General features: G+C 37.3%; 1 protein-coding gene across 1 annotated transcript in view; it reads right to left on the bottom strand.

Annotated features, from left to right (window-relative positions):
• Positions 1 to 237: 237 nt before the first annotated feature.
• Positions 238 to 25,475, bottom strand: part of ATF7IP (activating transcription factor 7 interacting protein) — a 156,932-nt gene continuing 131,694 nt past the window's right edge. Inside the window, 7 exon segments of the mRNA XM_020994314.2 lie at positions 238 to 5,532; positions 5,534 to 5,569; positions 5,571 to 5,630; positions 7,617 to 7,729; positions 12,039 to 12,227; positions 14,883 to 15,038; positions 21,588 to 21,666. Of these exon segments, the coding sequence (XP_020849973.2) occupies positions 5,209 to 5,532; positions 5,534 to 5,569; positions 5,571 to 5,630; positions 7,617 to 7,729; positions 12,039 to 12,227; positions 14,883 to 15,038; positions 21,588 to 21,666 (957 nt within the window). The 3' untranslated portion in view covers positions 238 to 5,208.

The raw sequence follows: 25,475 nt of genomic DNA on the forward strand, positions 1-25,475 counted from the left end.
GTCAGTCTGTACCATTTTGGTCTTTATCATAAACTACTTCTTAAAAGCTGAAGTAGGGCATCAATTCTTAAATTGTCAAGTTATGCAACAGATGAAAGGCACTTACTGAGTTACTTGTATCAGTGAAGAATGGAGGCAGGGCGCAGTGCAATGAACAAATACGATTCTTATAAAGTGATTATTTTCAAAAGCGAGCAACTCCACAGCCCAGGACAACCAGAACCAATCACAGAGAACTCAATGTTAAAAACCCAGTAGTTTATTTCAAAGTATAAATTTCAGGCTTGTTGGACAAAACCCCACTACAGATAACACTTGTACAGACACTAATCTATCAGACATACAAAAACGAAACAAAAAAAATCCCCAAACCTAATAAAAATAGGGACAGCTTGCAGAAGCCCAATTTACAGTGGGCTTTGGGTAGGTCCTACATTATCTTATATTATTTACACCTTCAGCTGCAAAAAAAGAAAAAAAGAAAAAAATCAGGCTCCAAGTTTCCTACAAAGTATTTATTCTTATATTTAATTTTTAAATGGCTGATAAATTACTAAAGCCTGGATCCCCAAAGGTAGGATGGTAGCTCAGAAACTTTATTTACAAGCAAAACTCTTTAAAACCAGACCGTATTTAAATAGAAAAAGTACTCAGCCTACATATACAACAAAAGAGAAACAGGAAGAAACTGATTTTAACGTGATAATGACAAAGTAATTTGAAAATGAAAAGACAAGACATTTCATTTCTGTCCATGAGTTCATTTTTGTAGCACTTAGACTCCCCATCTGCTGGCTCAAGGGGATGAATATTGATGAACAAATATGGCTGTCATACTAACAACCTCATCCGAACTCTTTTAAGTTGCCAACACTTGTATTTAACCCAGCACCCCACCAAAATATAAAAAGACTTTACAGTTTCCTAAATGTAAATACTTAGGAAGGCAGGTTCATAGCTTGCTTTTGGATAGTGTTATTTGCAATTATCTATCTAATACTGGGACATGATTATTCTGGGAATTAGAGCAAAACTAGGTTCACACACAGATCTGCATCATAATGAGAAATCACAGGATAGTGACAGAAAAGGCCCAAGGAGAAGGGAAGCTGGGAAGAGAACACTTGGAGGTTTGTAATAATTCTGTGTAAGGATCACAGTGAGCAGAGAAGGTGAAGGATACCACAGGCATTACTTTTTTTTTCTCTCAATTTTTTACAGTACTGGAAAACTTTCAGAGACCAAAGATGAAGAGCACATTATAAAGATCATGCAGTACTACTAACACTACATAAATGGCAGTAGGTAGGACTTGCTATAATTTGCTTTTTCCATTGTAAATTACAGAAATTAAAAATCAAAAACTAAGTTAACACTTAACAGAATTGAGGAAATTGTATAAAGCAATCAAGCCACTTTTGGAGTAGCTTTGCATAAAGGACATATGTACCCTAAGATTGCAAATTATCTCAAGTTCCTTGGTTTAGGAGGTTTCTTCAGAGGTACTTATTACCAGCTACCATAAAAAGGGAAAAAATGAGTGAGGAAAAGAAAGTGTCACTCCCAGTGAACAGTCAGCTTCCAACAGAGAGGAAACTATTTGCCACAACTCCACCATAAACAAGTTTGTGGGAAAGTATCACAGTATTCTTCATATTGAGAAATGGAGGAGGGTTAAAGTTATATTTATGATTAGGTGGAGTCCATGTTCCATTTACATATTTACTGGCAAGAACAAAATTTTTGAAAGGAATAATCACACTTAAAACAGGGTGAACCATTAATCTGACAAAGTACAAAATTTTAAAAAAAACAGCACTGCCACTTCAAAAGTCAACTAAACTTTTACTACATTTCAAGTTAAAATCCTTAAAATTCTCCAGATTTCAACAGGGCAACACTTAAGGAGCTATTGCCATACTAAAAATGTAGCAAGCTTGCATTCCCATAATGTGAAAATCCAGCTTATAATACTCTGTGAAAAGGTACCATGGAGTAAAGAGGTATCATGGAGTGTAACTCTTAACCAGAGCAGAACTGTTCAAAGTGGCTACTTCTAGTTATTTGTGATCTCAGCTTTTCCCTAAAAGTAACATCAAAAGCCCAAACTCTCAAAGTGACACCAGCCAAGAACGAGAAGTGCTTTAAGTTTTAGCCTTGACCCCTTTTTGCACATTCAATCAACTGCTGCCTTCAGACCCCATAGGGGTACTAGTTTGAGGGATGGCTGCAGTTAATAGACCTAAATGTACTATCAATCCACTGGTGATGTCTAAACACTTGTAATCAGACCATTAATAATGAAAACAATAAAATTACACATATTGAATATTGTTCTACATGAGGACTAAAAGTCCATAATTTGCTGAATCCAAGTTATTGCAATTCTCTTTGCAACTTCCTTCCACTGTTTGGAACAAGAAAAAGCTCAGAGTATTATTTTTGCCCCATTTTATTAAGGGAAACAAAATTTTACAAAGTAATTTTCAGGATTACTATCTGTGATTTCCTACTGTTTTCCTTTGACAAAACACACAATGGGAAAACAGGCTAACTAAGGAAATCTATTTTCACTTGCTTGGCCTTGCTACCTGACTTCTATGTCTCCATACTAGGAAGGCTTTGGTCATAAAAATTAGTGCCAATGAATGTAAAGTTATACTGATCACTCCAGGCAACATATTTTTCCTAGCAAAGTCAGCAAATAGGTGGGTGTCACAGAACCATTAAACAAGCCAATAATGAACATTGTCAAAGATGGGCATGCTGTAGTCAGGAATCATCATGAAAACATAAGCAACTCTTTTTGATTGTTAAAAATTCTTACATATACATGTAGAAATATGTATGTGTTTGTATACATATATAAAATAGGACATCTCTTCCAAATGGAATTTCTACCCCAATGTTCTGTGGTGTGACACTGGTAACTGCTTTACTGTCACCCCTAAAAATGTTCTAGAATGACTACAAGGCCCAGAGTTGGCAAGAACTGGCTCTACGCATACTCACTATAAAAACAATAAAAGAACCTAATTCTCATTTAGTCTCATTCCTTGGAAGTGAAAGGAAGGCATCAGAGCATTACATTATTGGCAATCAGTAGTCAGAAAGGCTTTGCTCAGCACCAAGCCTATGTTGTTCACACTAACAGATCACATTAATCTGAAATGTGAACTCTCTCAGAAGATAATTTCCTTACAGGCCCAACTACAAACCATTAGAGATATACAAAAAAAAGACAGGAGGAGAACAAAGTTGGTCCTCTCCTATGCTTCAAGAAAAGTTATAAATCTCAGAATTAGATTTCTGAAAATGAGATGGCAGGAATAAAGCCACCAACATAGCAAATGTAGAAAGTTATTTCACAGACTTCATAAGTCTTTTATAACCCTCTCCTACCTCTTCCAACTTATTCCAATCCTCCCACCCCCACCAATATATCTATTCCCAATACCTGTTGAATACCAATATGGTTAACATTTAAAAAACAAATAAATCATGGTCTAAGACTGAATCCCTTGGAGCTAAATTATGATTCCCAGGAGTTTAAATAAAAGTATGCTAAATAAAACAATACCAAAAGATACACTTTTAATTCTGAACAAAGTGTATGTAAAATTTTATGAGGGCAGCTCTAAATGTTACCTTGGCACCATCAAAAGATAAAATAATATTTATTTGCATGACTGTTTAGAACAGGTCTATAAGAATGATGTGAGAAAAGATGTGAACCGTTCTCCACTTGATTTATTTTAAAATAGCACATGGGTTGCTCTAAACCTTTGAGGCAATAAGTTTAACAAGTTTATAAAGCTAACTTTACCTTGGGTCTTAGTTACTGGAAATGATTTTGCTACTCTAAAACTAAGAGAATATTAAAAATTTATGGTAACAGTAAGCCAGAATTGCCTTGTTAATTTTTGTTGCAAGTAGGCAATGTTGATGCAAAAAGATGTCTTGAGGATGATGCTTTTAAAATAAAATCGGGTAAAATTTCAGTCCACACACTGCATGTAGTCAGCTAAACTGGTAGTAACAATCAAAATTTTGGATATGTTATAAGGACGGAGAGGGAAGACAGATAGCTTATTCACAAATTTTGAGTAGACCTAATGATACCATGGGATGAGAATCACAAAAGAGCCTAAGGTTTTGTTTCCCCTAACCCCAAAACCTTCTCATAGAAAAAAAAATCTTATTTTGAAGTCAGGGGAAAAATGAAGAAATAAAATGAAAATTTCAGAGGGAAAAAAAGTAAACAGCAATGGAGATATGGCCATATTTGTTTTTACAGTTAATCTTTAAGGCACAAAATAAATTTAAAAGAATTGGTTAAGAGAGATGAGAAGGGCAGAGGGGAATTATTAATCAAGCAGATATTAAATGGCCTAGAGATGTTCTCAGATTCAAGCAGGAGTCTTTTTATCTTTACTATGTACTTTCATTAAAACTGACCAGAATTAATGTCCTTTTCCTCCACTGATGTTTGCATTTTGAGAACATATCCTTAGTGCAGAGAGTGAGTAGTTCAGAAGAAAAATGTCCTTTTTTTCCCCAGTCAAACCTTAAGCAGAGACTAGGAAAGGAGCCCAAGTTAAGAAAAATATGAAGAAATCTACGTCTATGTTTGAATTAGCCTACTGAAAAATTAGTTCGTGTGTGCTTTTTGTTTAATTGTTTCTTTGGGTTATGTTTAGCTTCAGTTATGTAGTGCAAAGTATGAACCCACCCTCATTAAGAAGCAAAATCCTAACTGTTCATACTATTTTCTCCTTGATCTTTACACTCTATACTGGAACAGAGGTAAATTTGAGGATGTAAAGAGGAGAAACTGCTGCAATGAATCAAACAAACAAACAGGAAAGAAACATACACACGTTTGCGCGTGCGTGCACACATACACACATTCTCACACTCACACACACACAAAATGTCCCCCAAATCTCAACACTAAAAGGAAGGTGCACATTTATATTTCAAAATCCTGAAGCTTGAAATGTCCAGGAAAATAGTTCTTGCTTTGTGGACTGAGAGTTTATTTTACTTCTGGATATAAATGTATGTAGTGTATTACACACATCTGTCCAAGAAATCTTGCAGAATGTGGATTTTACAGTGAATATCATGCACAAGATTAAAAACAAGACCAAAAAGAAAAAAAAATGTAACTCTTAAAAGAGAGACAGATGTAAAGGCTCCAAATGTTTAACTGCTCTGGGAAGAGATCACATCCGTTGACTGGGGATCACAAAAAGGTCCAAAACGTCCATAAATGTCCTTGGCTCGGACAGCAAAGTAGTATTTGCTGCCAGAAACAAACTGAGTGAGAGTACATGCCATAGGCAGAGGAAGCGCTTTTACCTCCCCAATTTTCTTCCACTGTGATGGCATTGTGGCACTGGGATCCTCATGGTAAGCATAGAGGTGGTAGCTATCTACGCTGGCACAGCTACGGTCCACTTCCAGGACACTCCATGACAGCACAATGCCATTCTGGCTTTGTACTCGAGCTAATTTCAAGTGTGGCTTCCTTCTGAGGAAGGGAGGTACTGGCAGCTTCTGGGGGGCAGACGTTGTGGTTGAGGGGCTTCTGGTAGGGGTGCTGGGTGCACAGGACGAGCTGGCTCCTAAAAGACAAAAGAAAGCATGAGACAAGATTAGAGTTGCAATAATCAAAGAAAAGGCTCAGGTTCATATTTTCAGAGCTGGAATGGAGCTTAGAGATCAACTAGTCTAATACAGTCTATCTAGTATCACTCGAGAAGCAGCATTATTACAACAGAAAGAACACTCACTCTGGAGTCAGAAGAGCTGGGTTAAAATACTGCCTCAGACTGGGCTTGAAGATGCTAATTCAACCTGACTTTTTTTCCCTGCTTATCTCCTATGCCTGGACTTCTTCAAGTCCCACCTAAAATCTCATCTTCTGTAAGAAGCTTTTCCCAGTCCCACTTAATGCTGGTGCCTTCCCTTTATTGATTAGCTACAATATATCCTTTATATACATAGTTACTCATTAGCTCCACTGGGTTTAATTACGATCTTCATGCAATGACTCACAGATCATTCCTTCCAAATGTTCTACTCTCTTAAAATTCCCTATTTCCTGCTAAAGGCACCACCATTCTTCCAGTCCCCAAGGTTATTAACCTAGATGCCATCTTAATTCCTCACTCTCCCTCACCATATATATCCACCCAGCTGCCAAAACACTCTCACAGTTGAGCTACATTAGTTCAAGCCCTCATTAACTCTTGTCTAGCTTATTGCAAGAGCCTTCTAATTGGTCTATCTACCTTTCTTACATCTCTCTACGGCTCTAGTTCATTCTCCACACAACTACCAACGTGCTTTTCCTTAAGTTGAGAATCTGAACAAGTTGCTTCCCTACTCCATAAACTCTAGTAGCTCCCTATTGCCTCTAAGATCAAACACGAAATCGAGCTCTTTTCAACCCAGCCCTTGTCTATCTTTCAATTTTATTTCTCTTCTTACATGCTAAGGTACAGCTTGACACATAGGACTCCATCTGTCTTTAGACCTTTGCGCTGGCCGACTCCCTCCCCTCCCCAATGCCAGGGATATACACTCTCTTCAAAGAATCCTCTTTATTTAAGACACAGTTCAAGCACCAACTTCTACATGAAGCCTTTCTTGATCCTCCCTTCTGCTAGGCTAGTGTCCTCCCTCCCAAACTGCTTTGTGTTTATTCTCTTTATATTTACTCTGTATATACTCAACATAGATACTTTTTTAAAAATTACTATTTTTAGGCGATTGGGGTTAAGCGACTTGCCCAGAGTCACACAGCTAGTGAGTGTTATGTATCTGAGGCCAGATTTGAACTCAGGTCCTTCTGACTTCAGGGCCGGTGCTCTATCCACTGGGCCACCTAGCTGCCCCCCATAGATACTTTTCTCTCATACTAGAATGTAAGCTCACTGTGGATAGATTATTTTATTATTTGTATTTATGTTTCTAGTGCCTAGCATATAGAGTAGGCATTTAATAATTGCCTGATAAACTCTTATTTACTGTATCAACGTGGCTATTCTATTTTCCCCCTAGCTACCCAGTATGTAGTATTCTCTAGTACGTAACAGTAAATTCTTTAAATATAAACAAATCATCGAAAACTAAAGAGGAGTCACGTACTATTTCCAAAGAACAGGACAAATGTGAAAGGAAAAATGGCTTTCTACTGCAACCTAAAGTAATCAGTGAAGAACCAAATTCAATTCAGTGGCATTTACAAAAAAAACTGTCAAGGGCATAAGTCAAGCCTTAGGGTTTGCAAACAGAAGATGAGAATGGAATCCTACAGAATATTAAGCTTCTTTGTGTCACTCCAAGTATTTCATCTTCACCACTAATTGAATTTTCTCTTCATACAGTAAAGTCAAATTATCAAAACTGGCCTCTATGATCTCTATAGTTCAATACCCATTGGGAAAAAAAAAGTAGTTCTAATAAGTTACAACTTACATGTGAGAAAATAGGCTTCTCTCTTCATATATGCTTCAACATAACAATGGCTAAGAAACAAATGCTTTGTACAGCTAAACTTATCATTTGTATAGTTAATGGTCTAATAATGCCAAGAAATTACTTACAGGATGCACCTGTGGGGGTCGGTGATGCACTGTTAGCTGCGGCCCTGCTGATCCAAGGGTTAGTCCGTTATTTACAACATATGTAGCTGCTTGAGGCACTCGCACGGTGACCCCTACCAAAAGAAAGAAAAAATGCATAAGCACCAATCTATTCTAATTTCAGCGGAACTTTGATTAATTAAATAATTTAATAAATGTGAAGCCAACAAAACATATTAAATTTTAATTTGTCAAATATTTTTTAAAAGCCAGAGAAAATAATGAGGCTGAAAATGCTTTCATTCCTTACATATTTACAGAATCCTTAAAAGGAACTTCAGAGGCCTTGAAAAAGAGTCCTTCTATATCACATCTGACTAGTAGTAGTCATCCAGCTTTTATTTAAAAACCTTGTAGTGAAAGGGAAGGCACGACTTCTTAAAGTAATCCATTTCACTTTTGGATAGCCCTACGATTAAGTTTTGTTTTTTTTTCTCACATCAAGCCTAAATCTGTCTTTTTACAATTTCTAGTCATCTTGTTAGTTTTGCCCTCTGGGGCCACGAACAAATCCAATTCCTCTTCCACGTGAAAACTTTTCAAATACTCAGAACTAGAAGGAGCCTTAGCGACCATTAACTCCAACTTATACATTTTACAGGTTAAGGAAAAGCCCAGAAAGGTGAATTGACCAGATGCAGTCCCCAGATCTTCTTACTTGTCTCCTGAGAAACTTGCATGCAGGCCAAGAAGCAACAGTAAGAACTAAACATGGAACAACTGATTGGTTTAAGATTTGAAAAGGATTATATATTGTCACCTCATAACTTATATGCAGAATACATCCAGGCAAATGCCAGGCTGGATGAATCAAAAGCCGGAATTAAGGTTGCCTGGAGAAATGTCAATCTCAGATATGTTGATGATATCACTCTGATGGCAGAAAGTGAAGCAGAATTAAGAAGCCTCTTGGTGAGTATGAAAGAGAAGAGTATAAAAGCTGGCTTGAAGCTCAACATAAAAAACAACAACAAAAAAAAAAACACTAAGATCTTGGCAACTGGTCCCATCACTTTCTGGGAAATGGAGGGAAAAAAATGGAAGCAGTGTCAGATTTGATATTTTTGGGCTCAAAGATCACTGCAGACAGTGACTGCAGCCATGAAATAAAAGACACTTGCTGCTAGGAAGGAAAGCAAATCCAGAAAGGATACTAAAAAACAGACACATCACTTTGCTGACAAAGGGACATACTAGTCAAAGCTATAGTTTTTCCATTAGCAATGTTTGGTTGTGAAAGTTGGACTATAAGGAAAGCTGAGCGCCACAGAACTGACGCTTTCAAATTGTAGTGCTAGAGAAAACTTTTGAGAGTCCCTTGAACAGTAAGGAGATCAAATCAGTCAGTACTTAAAGAAATTCATTCAGGCTATTCACTGGAAGTCAGATACTGAAGCTAAAGCTTAAATACTCTGGCCACATAATGAGAAGACAGGACTCATTAGAAAAGAGTCTAATGTTGGGAAAGATTGAAGACAAAAAGGAAAAGGGAACTGCAGAGAATGAGACGGACAGGTAGTTTCATGGAAACAACAAACATGAACTTGAGACAGGCCTTAAGAGATAGTGGAGGACAGAAGGGCCTGGCACACTATAGTCCATGGGGTCATGGAGAGTCAGACATAACTGGAAGAGTCAGACATGACTGAACAACTGAACAAGTCCCTAGTGATTCTTAACCTGAGATCTGTGAAATTTGCTATATACCAAAGGGGTCCATTACACAAAAGTGGTTAAGAAATCCTGCTCTACACTTCTAGGGCTATATCCAAAAGAGATCAAACAAATGGGAAAAGGACCCACATGTACAAAAATATTCATAGCAGCTCTTTTTGTGGTGGCAAAGAATTGGAAATTGAGAGGATGCCCATCAATTGGGGAATGGCTGAGCAAGTTGTGGTACGTGAATGTAATGGAATACTATAAGAAATGATGAACAGGCTGACTTCAGAAAAACCTGGGAAGACTTATATGGTCTGATGCTGAGTGAAGTGAGCAGAGCCAAGAGGACTTTGTACACAATAGCAGCCACGTTGTGCAATGACTAAGAATGTTAAACTGAACCCTTCTCAGCATTACGAGGATCTAAGACATCTCCAGAGGCCTCGGGATGGAAAATGCTGTCCACATCCAAAGAAAGAACTATGGAGGTTGAATCGCTCTCACTTATTTTTACCTTCAGTTGAGTTTTGTTTCATCTTTCTGATGGTTCCTCCTATTGGTTTTAATTTTTACTTACAACTTCACTAATGTGAAAATATGTTTAATGGGCATGTAAATGTAAAGCCTACATCAGATTGTGAGCCGTCTTGGGGAGGGTGGGGGGGGGAGAAAAAGGGAAAAAAAATTTTCAACTCAAAAGCATATGGAAAAAAAATTTAAAAAAATAAAAATAAAAATAAAAACAACAACAAAAAAAGAAATCCTGCTCTAGGGGGCATATCACCGGGGTAGAGGAGAACAGGACTATATCACCTCCCTAGTCCTGGGCACTATACCGGCCAAAGAGCACATAAGCTTTCCTGGCTGTCATATCACTCAGCTAAGTCATACTGAGTATCTGACTGAATACTGAGTCCATTAAAATCTTTTTGGATGATTTGCTACCTAGCTTCCCATCTTGTAAGTTGATTTTTTTAACCAGCTGTAAAACACTGGATAAAGGGATCTGTGGCATGCTTCTCAAATTTTCAGATGACATAAAGCTGTAAGGAACAATAAATACACTTTAACAAAGTAAAGACCCCAAAAGATGTAAGAACAAATTAAATGAAACTTCATGTGGATAAATGTAAACACTCAGGCTTGAATTTTTAAAATTAACTTTACAAATACAAGATTGGGGAAGTGCACTTAGAAAAACATTTATCCTTAGAGTTTTATTGGACCTGCAATTTCATTAAGTGGACAGTGTGATACAGCACCCAAGGTAATGTAATCTTGGGCTCCATTAAGAGAGGAAAATTAGTTGACACTAGGCAGGCGAGTATACTGTTGTGCCCTGCTCTGGGCTTACCTTAAGTAGTCTGTTTAGTTTTGTGCATCCCACTTGAGAAAGAACATTAATCAGCTATAAATGTATAGAGCACCCAGAGGAAGGAAATCTGGATGATGAAAAGCCTCAAGTTCAAGTCATATGTGGAAAGGAGAACAGAAGATTTAGGAGAAGACATGAGAGTTGTCTTCAAGTATTTAACAGACTGTTACGTGGAATTAGACTTGCTCACCAGATGACCAGAAAGGGGGACTAGGAGCAATGGGTAGAAGTTGCGAAGGGGCACGTTAGTCTTGATATAAGAAAAAACTTACTAACAGGATGATTTAAACAAATAGAGCAGACTATACCAGGAAGTCTTCTAAACAAATGCTGTCAGGAATGTTACAGAGGGGACGCATTCTTGTTCACGTATGAGTTTGGCTAGATGGTCTATGAAGCCCCTTCCAACCTGATTAATTCCTTGTTTCTAAAACAAAGTTTTAGCCCTAAAACAATGTCTCACCAATGAATCAGAAACACACGACCCTTCATTTCCTATCCAGCGAAAAACAAAAATAAGAGAAAAGGGGAGGAAGAAATGAAAGTGTAAGGAGAATTTTTTTATTATTTAGTTAGAAAAAAGCCTAACCTTGTGAAGCAATCCCAAACCTTTGTTCAGGGAACCTGAGATAATTGACTCTCGTTTCTTTTTTCCCTACCCTGGGAATCAATTAAGTCTTAAATATGGCTACCTAAGTCTTTTTCTATATCTCCTTTTTTCTCATTTACTATTCCTCTCCTGAGACTGAAGAATATCTCACATCTTATCAGAGACTGCCTCTTAGCCACCACAACTGTGCATCTTCTTTTCTGAATGTGGAGAAAGAAAAGATACTTACTTTTAGCAAGAATGATCTCTGACAGTAGAGTCAGGTATGAACGAGTATATTTTTAGGATAAATAATGAAGACTTAAATTTTTAATTTTGTGGTTGAATCAATATATCATAAATAAGTTGACCCAAAACTTAGTGAAACAGAAGACAAGCATGCAAATCATGTAAAAGACAAAATTTCCTGTAGTTTAGTTCCCTGTTGAAATGAAAACGCAATTTTAATGGTCTTTAAAAATAAAACTAGAGGCAATTTTGCTGTTTCATTTCTTTTCTGCCTTTTTTTCCTTTTGCTTTTTGGTGAGGCAACTGGGGTTAAGTGACTTGCCCAGGGTAACACAGCTAGTAAGTGTCAAGTGTCTGAGACTGGATTTGAGCTCTGGTCCTCCTGACTTCAGGGCCAGTGCTCCATCCACTGTGCTACCTAGCTGCCCTGCTGTTTCATTTCTAAACATGGTATTCTTTCCTAAACATCAGTTAAGTATCTGTAACCATTTTAAACAGTGTTCCTTACCATTTGGAGGGTTGACCTGTCGTATAGGTACAGCAGAGTTTTGCAAAACTGCTCCTCTGACTGGAGCTTGGGCTGGTGGTGCAGGAAGAGTGGTATAAACCACTTGGTGATTAGTAGGAACTCTTGGAACAGGGAGTCTTGTAGTAGCCTGAGTCATTGGCCGGTGTGTTACATTCACGGTGGTTGGAGCTGATGGGAAATGGAAAAACATATTAACAAGAAGGCAACAAACAAAGAAAAAGGTTTTACTATTAAATGAAGATAGCATTTTTATGTAGTACAAACAGAATAAAAGCCAACATTCTTGGTATGAAAACTAACTTAACAGCATTAAAAATGAGAGCACAGATAAATTTGATAAACATCAAATACTTAAACAAAGCACATAATGCAAGAATGCCCGAGCTAAACCAAAATTCATGAAATATCGTATCTTATGCTGCTGGGTCATATATAAAGTCACAGAAAAATTCCAAGCTCGGTATCTTCCCTATTCTCCATTTTAGAAGAAGGAAGAACATAGGATAATGTAAAGGGAAAAGGGAAATAGGGTTCAATATTTGGAAAGAAATAAAACAATAGCAACCCCATTCAACAGCTGCATGAATAACTCTTTATTAGCAGGAGAGGTCCATGAAGGCTTGTTTCCCACCTTGTTAGATTTAGGCTACGAGCTCTTCATCAAGGACACAATAACTAGAAGTCTTGATACCTCTACTAACCAAGTTTAAAAAAAGATATGGTTGATTTCCTTACTCTTTGCTACCCTAGTTTACCTTTTATCCTGAACAAGTGGATTTTTCATCCCAAAGCCCAAGACACCTAGCAACTACAACCTTTTCTCTTTTCCTTTAACCTCTGCTTCTTCTCCATTTCACTCTTTCAATAACAGCTCCACTGAATCTTGTATTCTCACTGATAACATCCCTCTTTCTTACACCTCTTCACTGTGTTGTTCCCTAAGTCCCTCTAATAGCAAAAGAAGGATTAAAGAAGCAAAAAAAAAAGCTTAAATTTAATAAAAACTGACACATAACAAAAAGGAAAGTAGCTAAGGATCTGTTAGCAAGAAACCTCAAGGGGCAGCCAGGTGGCCCAGTAGACAGAGCACTGCCGCTGGAATCAGGAGGACCTGAGTTCAAATCTAGCCTTAGACACTTGACACTTACTAGCTATGTGACCCTGGGCAAGTCACTTAACCCCACTGCCTAGCCAAAAAAACAAAAACAAAACAAAAAAAGAAAGACACCTCAGAATTTTTGCTATTTCAGCAGAACCTGTTACATAAAGATAGATCATCATTCATTTGACCCTTTATTAAAGCACTTACTTATGGTAGGCCCCTACTGTTTTTGTAAAGCACTGTGATGGCAAAAGAAGAGTAGATAAACATAATAAGCACAAGGTCCTTGCCCTCAGTCATTGTTGAATAACTATTGTATCACTTAAATGCAAAACAAAAACACTGAGCTACAAGTGAATTTAAGAGATCATTCTCTTGTATGACAAAAGTAAATACAGCCATTAAATATAGGTTATTTCATAAACACTTGACAATTTTGAATAGTCAGGAATAACTAATAGCTGATAAAAGTCACATTCTTTGTGTTGGTGCTGATGTCCACAAATGAAAGTAAACTTCCAGAAAATGAACCTCCTTTCCTTACTTGCAAGCTGGGGACTATGGGTACCAAACACTCAACACACAGTCAGATATATTTGATATGCTGCTTAGTTTTACTGAACTGCTTTTTTATTCCTCTCCTTATTCTTTGTTTTTATTTCTGGTTTTAAGGGGAGAATAAGGAAGATATATTTGGAAATGAAGGTAATGTTAAGCAAAGATATTAAAGTTGATAAAAACAAGTTACAACCTCATGTCAGCACACAATCTATTGTAGCAAGATCACAAAGGAAATGCTCTCTTCTTGGCTAGCTTTCATTCAGTTCTGGGTAGGCAGGTTAAGATCTCAAAATCCTGAATTAAGTTAAAAGTTTCTTGAGATGGAGTATGTTTGGCATTAGTGAATACCTCCTCTGGGGAAAGTAAAGCATCAAGATCAGTTTAACATGTGGATAGCAGATCTCTTACTCATATAAACGTTTTGTTTTTGTTTTTGCTAGGCAATGGGTTAAGTGACTTACCCAGGGTCACACAGCTAGTAAGTGTTGTGTATTTTAGGCCAGATTTGAACTCAGGTCCTCCTGAATCTAGAGCTGGTGCTCTATCCACTGTGCCACCTAGCTGCCCCCCCCCTTTTTTTGTTTTGTTTTTTCAGGCAATTGGGGTTAAGTGACTTGCCCAGGGCCACACAGCTAGTAAGTGTCAAGTGTTTGGTCTGAGGTCGGATTTGAACTCAGGTCCTCCTGACTTCAGGGCCGGTGCTCTAGCCACTGTACCACCTAGCTGCCCCTCATATAAACTTTTTGTTTAATTATCTGGCACGTTCTAGTTATACCTACAACTTCTTCAAAGCAATGTTTGGTGGAGAACCTACTTTTGATTCATTAAGTTACCAGGAAAAAAGTGAAGATGTACAGACTTGAGGGGCCATGCATACAGTTCTGTTAGCTACCTTTACCTCTAGCTGTGAGAATAAGGTGCTTGGTTCATGCAGATTTGTGCATTTATAGTGAACTGAAACTATTACTTCCCAAAAGATAGATATTAATCAAATGTAATACTGACTACCTCATTCTTTTCAACTTTCTGTTTATTCCCCATATGTCACATCCTTCTCTAAAATGACTTCAAATTCCCTAAAAACAAACAAACAAAAACACAAATCCCAAGATTTTATTTCATCCAATTAAAATTTAGTAAAGCTACTAAGCAAATAATACCTGTAGGTAGCAGGTGTATGGTCGTTTGGGATGGTCCACTTGTTGGCACCCCAGCCTGCTGCAAAGGGGCAGGCTGCAAGGGTTGTAATGGACGAGGAAGAGGCTGCGCAGACTGACTCACTGCTGACACAGGAGCATGACTTGGTTTTTTTGGATCTGTTAATGAAAGATTATTCACTGTCAGAAAACCAGAAGACAGGGACAAAGAAAAGTATGGGAACAAGAATATAACAATTAATTTCCCTCTAAGAGGTCAACAATAGCTTTCAAATCACAAGTAGGAAAGTATTAACTGAATTATGACTCCCACTTCACTTAACTGAAAACTGAGCTGTGATGTGTTTAAAACAATAAAATCTACAACTCCATTTAGGTGTGAGAGTGAATTTTGTCTGTTCAGATTAAAGCCAAGAATCAAAACTATTATGATGACTGCAACAAATTCACTTTGAGTTAAATATGTCTACAAAATCCTTTTTGACAAACAAAATTAACATTTCCAGTTGCTAATAGCTTCCCCAAGGGTCTTGAGCTTCAAAAGCAGATGCTAAATCTTGCCAATTCTCTCACTTCTACTTATTCTATCTGGCCCTTATAATCTGTTACCTATACTACTGTGAAAGCTTTCTGATCCTCCTAACAGTCCCTTCATTCTCCAACATATTCTCTAAACAGCTGCTAAAATGATCATGTGAAGGTACAGGTTTGATAATGGCAGTCTCCTACTCAAGATCGTCACTGGCTCCATATTTTCTCTACGTACAAACTCAGCTTACATTTTGAATCAGCTTACATTTTGAACACTCTCCAAAATCTGGATCCAGCTTTTATTTCCAGACATTTTATTTTACTCCCCCTTCATGCAATCAAATGTTCTGTTAGCTGGCGTACTAGACATTTCCCAAACTCAACATTTCATCTCCTGTCTCCATATCTTTACATGTTATGCCTCATACTTCATTCAATACAATGCTTCCTCACCTGTATCTCTCATAAAACTTACTTTCCTTCCAGAATCAAGCTCGGATGCCACCTCCTACATAAAGCTTGAACTAATCTCCTTTGCTCTCAATTGGTAGTGTTTCTCTCTTATCGATCTCTGTATACTTTATATCTTCTAGTAGAATAAGTAAGGTCTTTGAGGGAAGGAGCTGTTTTTGTTTTTATCCTTGCATTCTACATGCCTGGAAGTTGATAAATGTATTGAATTAAACAGAACTGAATGCTGCAACTCCTGCAATGTTCTCATCATATGCTTAGGCTTACCATTAATTGCCACTGGTTCTGATTTTCTTCATCAATCATTTTCTTTAGGTACATACCTGTAATGAGGTATCCAACTCTTCCAGTACACCATCCATGTCATCATCTGTCTGCCCCAGAAAGAAGGGCACATGCTTATAACTAAATATGGTGCAATCTATGTGGTATGATTTGAAATGCAGGGATTTCCAAAATTATCTGTTCTTTCCAAGTGCATGAAATTTAATCAAGGTTTTTTTTTTTAAATATGAGTCAATTGGGGTTAAGTGACTTGCCCAGAGTCACACAGCTAGTAAGTGTCAAGTGTCTGAGACCGGATTTGAACTCAGGTCCTTCTGACTCCAGGGCTGGTGCTCTTTCCACTGCGCCACCTACCTGCCCCTGTTTTGTTTTTTAAATAAAGTCTTTTCCCTATTACAGATCCCAAAGTTATAAATGCAAACACTACTGACTGGTGAAACCTTAGTGGCTGACAGATTCCCAGGATAAACAGCCCGCATTCTCTCAAAAACTCTCATGCTTTCTTGAAATGTTTTTGAAGCTAAAAACAAGATATGTTACTTTGAAAGTCAAGTTAATCTAAAAAAATCAGGAATAACTGAGTTGTTTGATTCTAATCCTGTACTAATGTCTGAATTTATAAGAGGGAAGTAGCAAACTGTTATCAAGCAATCACACAGGTCTACCATGCACCTACTATGTGCAAGGCACAATGTTAGGCACTGGGCATACAAATACAAAAAGTAAAACAATCTCTACTACCAAAGTGCTAATATTCAACTGGGAGAGATACTATGGAGTGTGAGAACTGGAGTTATGAACAAGCAGGTCAGCCATATAGATAAGGTTGGGGCAGGTTATTAAAGGTCAAACAGAAGAGTTTATATAAGACTTTAGAAGTAATAGGAAGGACCAGAGTTGCACTTGAAAATCACTTGGGCAGCTGTGGGGAGTAGAACAGACTAGAACAGGGAGGGGCCTGAGGCAGAAAGACCAAAAAGTATTATGGCAAGAGATGATGTGGTCAGAACTGAGGTGGTGGCTGTGTGAAAAAGAGATGGAGTTCAAAGTGAGAGATTTGTGGAGGTAGAAATGGCAAGATTTGGCAAGTGAATGGATACGTAGGATGAGGAACACTGAAGGAAAAACACTGCCTTCAACAGAAATGTGGGAATCTGGTAGAAAAGGAAGAGGTGAGAAGAGAGATAGATGGGAGATGACTGAGGCTGCAGTCTGCTGGAGAAGACAAGAGGGGATGGGATTAAGGGCGCATGCAGACAAATTGGCTTTGGCAAGAAGACGGTCTACCTCAGAGGTTCCTAAACTTATCTCGCCTACCACCCCCTTTTCCAAAAAAAAAAAAAAAAAGAAATTACTCTGTGCTCCCCAGAAATCTACTTTCTTTAAACCCTTAAAAGTTTTTTTTTTAAATTTGTGTCATTAAAAAATTTTTTTTCTTAAATGATGCACTTTAAATTTAGTAATTTACTGTAAATTCAGGGGTTTTTCCTGCACTGAAATTTTGATGATGTAATATTTTGTCATGTAACTGTGTAGTATCATGTTATAAACAAGTCATTACACATACATATGACTGCCAATGCATGTTGGACTTCCTGACACTATGCCAACACTTGCTTGTTAAGACCTACGGGTGGACTTCACTGCTGATCGGTTGGTTATACCTTGCATTTTGTGTGTTTATTTGGAAAATAATGCAATCACTACAACTTTTAACTGTTATACAACAGATGAAACATGGTGAACAGTTTTTCAAAATTTTCTTATCTTTTCTTCTTTCCTTATGCTTCCACCGCCCCCTTATTTTTATCCAACACCCCACCAATTGTACCTGAGGTTACTACCATCCCTCTGGATCATTCCAGTGCCACCCCCCAGGGGGTGGTATCACCCACTTTGGGAACCTGTGATCTACCTCATTATTAGAAACTGAAGAAAAGAAAGGAGTGAAAAAGGTGATGATGTTAAGGAATTCTGAGACGAAGAGAAGCTGGAAGGTTTGGAATAGCTTCTGTAGACCAATCATCAATGGGGGATGGTGGGAGAGAGAAAGAAAAGAGCTACACTACTGTAGGGAAGGCCCAGTTGATGACAGATAACCCATATTTGCAGTGTTACCCAATCAGTATAATTCTGTAAATTCCTCCAGCTCTGCTGGGTGGCACTTTAGTGCAGGAGACAAACAGGAAGGAGTAATCCAAGGATAGAGTTTGACAAGTAATGAGCAGTAATAGGACAGGGGGTGAGAAATTGAAGAGTAGGGGACAATGCAGAATTGAATTATTAACTATATAACTATAGAGCTTGGGAAGGGAGGAAAGTAAAGTCAGAGCAGAGGTAATGGCCCGAGAAGGTACTGAGAGTTGGAGGGATTAAGAGGTTACAATGAGGGGAAAGAGTAGGTTTGAGAAAGGTAAGGCCTAGGGAGAGCTGGAATGATAGGAGGTTAGGGTCAGACAAAGGAATATCAATTTTTGATCAATTAAATGAAACATTAATGGACAATGCATGGTAAGATCCAGAGTACAACCAGCCTATGTGTAACTGAGAAAGGAAGAAAGGATCAAGGGAGGGAGGAAGCATTTATTAAGTACCTAGTATGTTCAGGCACTGCGCTTAGTGCTTTCCAAATATTATCTCATTTGATCCTCACAACAACTCTGTGAGGTAGATAATATTATTTTCCCCAATTTTACAGTTGAAGAAACTAAGTCAAACAGAAGTAACTTGCCCAGGGTGACAACAGCTAGTAATTGCCTGAGGCCAGACTTGAACTCAATTCTTCCTGACTCCAGCACTAGTACTCTACCCACTGTGTTACTTAGTTGGCTCTAGGTGGACTGAAGAAGTAGGTCAAGGGATCTGAAGGGACTGATGAACTGAGAGGTTAAGGGGTTTCTGAGGAAGCATCAATCCATATGCCAAAGTCCCCTAGTGTAAGGGACAGAACTCAGAAGGAATGAAAGATAAGGTACTGAATTCTTTGAGAAAGGAGGAAGAATAACATAGGGGTCAGTATACATCAATCTGACATCAGACATCATAGACGAGAGGCTATACCTCTATATTAGGTGAAACATTTTAATAGTATAAACTTCAGAGGATAAGAGAGAGTAGACATCTGTAAAAGCAGAGTCTCAAAGTGGCAGTGGGGAAGAAGGGTATTCTGACCTTCCAAGCCCAATGTACTTAGGAGAGGGGGAGTGCGAGAGAAAAGAGGAAGACCAGGGACACAATATCACATGAGGAAAGCAGGGTCTAGTGAGTGCACATAGATGATAGGCACAACAAGTGAAGAAGGTAAGTAGATGAAAGAGGTCTAGAAAGAAAGGAAATTTATTAATTCTGAAATGGGAATTATAGAAGGCACTGTGGAAGAGATGGAGAGATTTGAGGTGGGATATGGTTTGGGGGGGGCAGGGTTAAGAAAGATAAAGATGGGAGAATGGGAGGTGGGGATTAAGTATAGTTTATTTGTAGGTGGCCAATGATTAAGTAACACAAGATACAAGAATAGGGAGAGTAACAGCTGGTGGGGGTTTGCTAAGCACAGGGAGTAATAATGAATAGTAAATAAATTTGAATGCCCAATCTTTACAGAATGATGCTATAGGCCACTGGGAAAGCTTGAGTATGAAGTTACAGGTTGCCTTTAGGCCTATGTCTAGTATTGGATGTAAGGTTCATGAAAGCAGACTAATTGTTATCTTGCCTTTATACAGTATCTTCAATCCCTAACACATAGTAGGCACTTAATAAATACTTTTTGGATTGGGTTGTGAGGGGATTAGGAAAGGAAATGATTAATTGTGGGAACTGAGTGAACCATAATTGACTCTGTATCTTGTGACTCAATTCTGGAACTAGCTCAGTTCCCTTTCTATTCAATTACGGGTCTAGTGCAATTTCTGTCTTGTGAGGAAACTTTATTTAATTGTGGGAATTGAAAGAAAATCTTATTGCATAGTTTGAACCTAGCTCTGCATGGCTGGGAAGCTGGACCACTTCTACCTACTGCTTAGGAATGTTTAACTATGGGCCTTGGTTATGCTGACCAGAAATCCAGTCAGATACAAAGATTGATAAAAGGAGTTTTCTCACAATGAGACCTATAAACCCATATGTCTTGTGTGAAAACTGGCCCCGTAATGGTTACTCAGTTAGTGTCTCCATGTTCCTTTGGGAAGTGGGACCTCTCTTTTTTTTTAATTTCAGACAATCTGCACCTGTTTCCTCTCCCCTCGCAAAATCCTTAATCTTTCCTCCAATTAGAAACAAGATTACCTAATTTTATACCCTGGCTAATTGTTTTCTTTAATTAGTTGGTTTTAACATATAAAAGTGTCTCTCCCTGTATTCAGAGTCCAGTGGCAAAGCTGAGGAAAGCCTGGTCCCAATTTGTTGGGCAATTGTCATGTACTGCTTAATAAATGTTATGCTCAGAAGACTAAACCTTTGTTTCCTCAGTCATTTTACCTTTCACCCGCCACAGTTATTATGTGAATATTTATATACACACATTTGTCAAATGGAAAGGAAGTTTCCAGATTGGAAGATATGCTAGAAAAGCACCCCTTCCCATATTTTATCATTATATTCTTCACTTCCTGCCTATTATATTCATTAAGTTTTTCTTGTTAAGCTCTCACCTCGCGGATTTTTAAATACAACACAATTTAACTTGCCACTTCCAAAACAGTCAAAATTTACAAAACAATTTAAGCCTCATGCATCATACAATAAGGATTTCCAATCTCCCATCAGAGAACAAAACTGCATTAAAGAAGTAGTTGAAAAATCAGCAAAAACTTTCACTTTTGAACAATTGGTTTCCAAAGAATATCTGAATGGATGAATAAGTCAGTCTTTTAAGAAGGGAAAAAAAGCTGAGGAAATAAGAAGATACTGATACATTACAACACCTAATAATCCTGATATGCTAAAGATAAAAAGGATTTGTTTTAATGTAAACTGCTAATGTATATTTGTAGAGTCACTGTTCTGGTAGCACACTTTGAAAGTTAACTTATGTGCAATACAATATTTTAATAACTAAAGTGGAAGTGTTGCCAAAAAGCCAAGAATCATAACACTTTTGGGCAAATGGTTTTAAGAACACCAACAAGAACACATTCATTATGAAAAATTTTGAAATGAAAGATTTCCAAGACATCTATCTTCAGAGACTATTTTAGCTCATTACTAAAGTGAGGGCGCAGCTAGGTGGCACAGTGGATAGAGCACTAGCTCTGGAGCCAGGAGGACCTGATTTCAAACTCAGCCTCAGACACTTGACACTTACTAGCTGTGTGACCCTGGGCAAGTTACTTAATGCTACTGCCTAGCAAAAAAAAAGCCCCCCCCAAAAAAACCCCAAACTAAAGTGAAACACTATAAAAAAATGGAACTTCTTTGATTTACCTTGTGAAGTACCAACTTCTTCATCATCCAATGTAAGATCAATGACACCTCCTGAATCACTGCCTGTGGCTTTTCCACTCTGAAAGACAAAACTTCTGCATTTTGCAAAGGCAACTGGGGAGACATGAAAGAAGAGGAAAAGGGGGGGAAGGGAATACTGGGCTGAAGCAAAAGGGGAAGGGGAGTTGGAAAAGTCTAGATTAGTTCCTAAATGGAAGGTGGAAGAAGCTGTGATGAGGCACTGAGGAGTAAGGCGTAGTAGATAGTATCCAGACTTTTAAATAAATTATACACCTTCAAAAGACGTTTAAGGAAAGGTAGGGCACTGAAGATCACTTTTACGAAAAATGGATTGGTAAGAGTAGAAAAGATAAGTCAATGAGGCTACATGTATGAAACACAGAAATACACTGTTATTGTGCTTATTATGACTGTACTATTCAGAAAAAAAGGACAGAAGAGTGAATTAACAATATACAGTCTTTCAATTATTCAAAATCTTATTCATAAGAAAAACTAGTGACATTTCATGTTTTTCCTGAAACACCACAGAAATTAATTCTGTGGCAATTTTGAGATAATTACAGCAATCTACCTTCTAATGGAATTTAACTCAGGAAATTTTCTTCAGGTTCAAAATTTGTCATTCATTCATTTTAATACACTGACAACTATAACTTTAATGTTCTTTTACTGTCCCATAACTAATTTCATTCCTTGGTGGGCCAGATAACTTCTGTAAAGGAACAGAGGAAAAGTCAGAGGAGCTAACGTTAACAAAGTGATTGATTTTAAAAGCTCTGCAACTCTTAAGTTATACTGGTTAGAAGAGGTAGAAAGAGGTTGATTTACATAAATATTCAATAGCAATTCCTATCACCAGGATGAAGGTTCCTAAGAATAATTTTAATAAAATCCTCCCCTCTTCCAGGAAATAGCACAATTCAATTAAAGAAATACTCTATATACAAGGATACCAAAAAAATAATGAAAATCAAACTTCAAACAAAACAAATAGCATCTCTAACTGAAGACATAACAATTCCTAAAAGATTCTTTAATTGTTTTCAAGCTTAGAAAATTGTCAGAAAAAAACCATTCATTAAAAATGCTTAAAATATTAACTGTGAGAGGAACTTTTAAAAATATATGATATGAATTATAAGCTACATAATGGAAACTTGAGGTAATAATTTAAAGATGCAATAGTGGATAACACTAACAGTATATCACTACTCTGTAACAAATTAACAAATTTTAGCCCAATTTGATTTAACTTTATTTTTATAGCCATTTTTATAAATTTAGATATACTCAATTTTCTCATTACTTTAAAGAACATCAGACAATGTAAAATAGTATTGAACTTCTAATGGATTTGAATTGAATCTCTCACTAGAGCTATTAAGGAAAAAATGCAGACCTTTCCTAGACTTATGTCAAATACATAACACATAGTAGAAATCAATTCTTGGTTTAGAAGAGTGAAAATATTATTACCTGTGAAGGAAATGAGAGGATTAGGACAGCAAGTAGTTAATTATGGAAACTGAGTGAACCACAACTGACTCCATATCTTGTGACTAAATTCTGGAGCTAGCTCAGTTCCCTTTCTACTCAATTATGGGTCTGGTCCAATTTCTGTCTTGTGAGGAAACTTTATTTAGTTGTGGGAATTGGGAACTGCATTGTTTGAACCTAGCCCTGCATGGCTGGGAAGCTGGAGCACTTCTACCTACTGCTTAGAGATTTAACTAAGGGCCTTGGTTATGCTGACCAGAAATCCAGTCAGATACAAAGACTGATGAAAAGAGTTTTTTTCACGGGGCAGCTATTAGGTGGTGCAGTGGATAGGGCACTGGCCCTGCAGTCAGGAGGACCTGAGTTCAAATCCAGACTCAGACCAAACACCTGACACTAGCTATGTGACCCTGGGCAAGTCACTTAACCCCAATTGTCTGAAAAAAAAGTTTTTTTCACAATTAGACCTATAAACCCATATGCCTTGTGTGAAAACTAGCCCCATAATTGGGTTAATCAGTTAGTGCTTTCTTGTTCCTTTGATTAAATATAGACACTCAGGGGGAAGTGGGACCTCTCTTTTTCTGATTTCAGAGAAGTGTACCTGTTTACTCTCCCCTCTCAACTCAAAAAATACCTAATCTTTCCTCCAATTAATCTTTCCTCCAATTAGAAATCAGATTACCTAATCTTATATCCTAGCTAACTGTTTTCCTTTTAATTAATCACTCTTATTTGATTAACTGGTTTTAATGTATAAAAGTTTGTCTCCCCCTGTATTCAGGGTCTAGTGCTAAAGCTGAGGAAGGCCTGGTCCCAATTTGTTGGGCAATTGTCATGCACTGCTTAATAAATGTTCACTCAGAAGAGTGAACCTTTGTTTCCTCAGTCATTTTACCTTTCGTCCTCCACAGCTGCAAGTTTTCATTTCAAATATATTAATGCAACCCCAAATGTGTGTTTCCCAATTATTTTAGAAACAGAAAACAAACTCCTAAACACTTTATACTCTTCTAGAAAAAGGAGATCACAGCATTTTAAAAAATGATTCTGTAGGGAACCAGTATTACATAACTCTTCATGTGGTTAATTAAGTGAAGTTCTGAGCAAATATATTTTGCAAGGTTCCCATGTGAACTACACAATTTATCAAGTTGGCATCATGGAACAAATGTGGACATTTATTACTATAGGTTCTATAACATCTTTATCCATATTTAAGTCAGTAAGGTGTATACTCATTAACTTTCTATGATTTTAAGGAAAAGGCCAGTCTAATTTTGTGAAAAGTAAGAATTAATGGAATGTTTTTTAAAATGTAGATTTGTTACTTATCTTAATAACTAAAAGTGTTGCCAGGACGTATCCCAAGTAAAGGTGCTCTAATATACTTTAGTGAATTAAATAACTACAATTTGCAATTAGTTACACAGTACATAAATGAACGTATTTCCTAAGGTTATCTTTCACCTAGCCTTAAGTTACCACAAATCCCCAGTTAGGGGAGTCAGAATGAGATCTTATTACTTGGGAAATCTCTCAAAGAAGGTTGGTGATGAGAGATAAATAGGTAATTTTGATTCCTCACCAGCAGAATAAAGACTACATTAACTGATCAGCAACCTCCTTCTGGGAGAAAAATCTCAAAAATCTGCAAAATCCCAATAATTACCCTGAGCTCTGCTTTTTCTTTTTTTCTTTTTTAAAGTGATAACTCTGAAGATTTAAGAGAAAGAGAGAGGACCTGGTAAGTACATGTATTCAAAACCAAAAGACCCTTGGTTCTATTTATGGCAATCAACCTACCACAGGAGTCACGAAACCTCCTTAAGTAATTAGCATATCACAAGCCCACCACTCCTTCCTCAATTATGTTCCTTATCTGTAAGACAATGTTTGTAATAGATAACTTAAGACTATTCTTTATGGACTTAAGAGTTCACAAAATGTACAAACATGTAAGCAGAAATCTTAAATTTGTGGTTTATCTTTAATATACCTCCATCTGTATTTTGGAAAACTTACATATATTTTTAAGATTGGCTATGAATGATGGTGCTAGCTTGTTATTATATAATACCATGCTTTAGGTATTTAATTTCAGTCTTTAGTTTCTGTATGCTTTAAAAAAGAAAGATGAAAGCTCCCTTGAAAATCAGAATAACGTCCCCTAATGACTCCATGAGACATTAATAAATAAAAAAGTTAAAAGACTGAAAAAAATGAAGAAAATGTGCAGTATCTCATAAAAAAACAAAACTGATCTGGAAAACAGATCACAGAGAGATAATTTAAGAATCATTAGATGATACTGAAAGCTAGGAACAAAAAAACCTAGACACGTTTGTGAAATCATAAAAGCAATGT

The sequence above is a fragment of the Phascolarctos cinereus genome, unplaced genomic scaffold, assembly GCF_003287225.1.
Source record: "Phascolarctos cinereus isolate Bilbo 61053 unplaced genomic scaffold, phaCin_HiC Scaffold_1;HRSCAF=81, whole genome shotgun sequence".
NCBI classification, from domain to species: Eukaryota; Metazoa; Chordata; class Mammalia; order Diprotodontia; family Phascolarctidae; genus Phascolarctos; species Phascolarctos cinereus.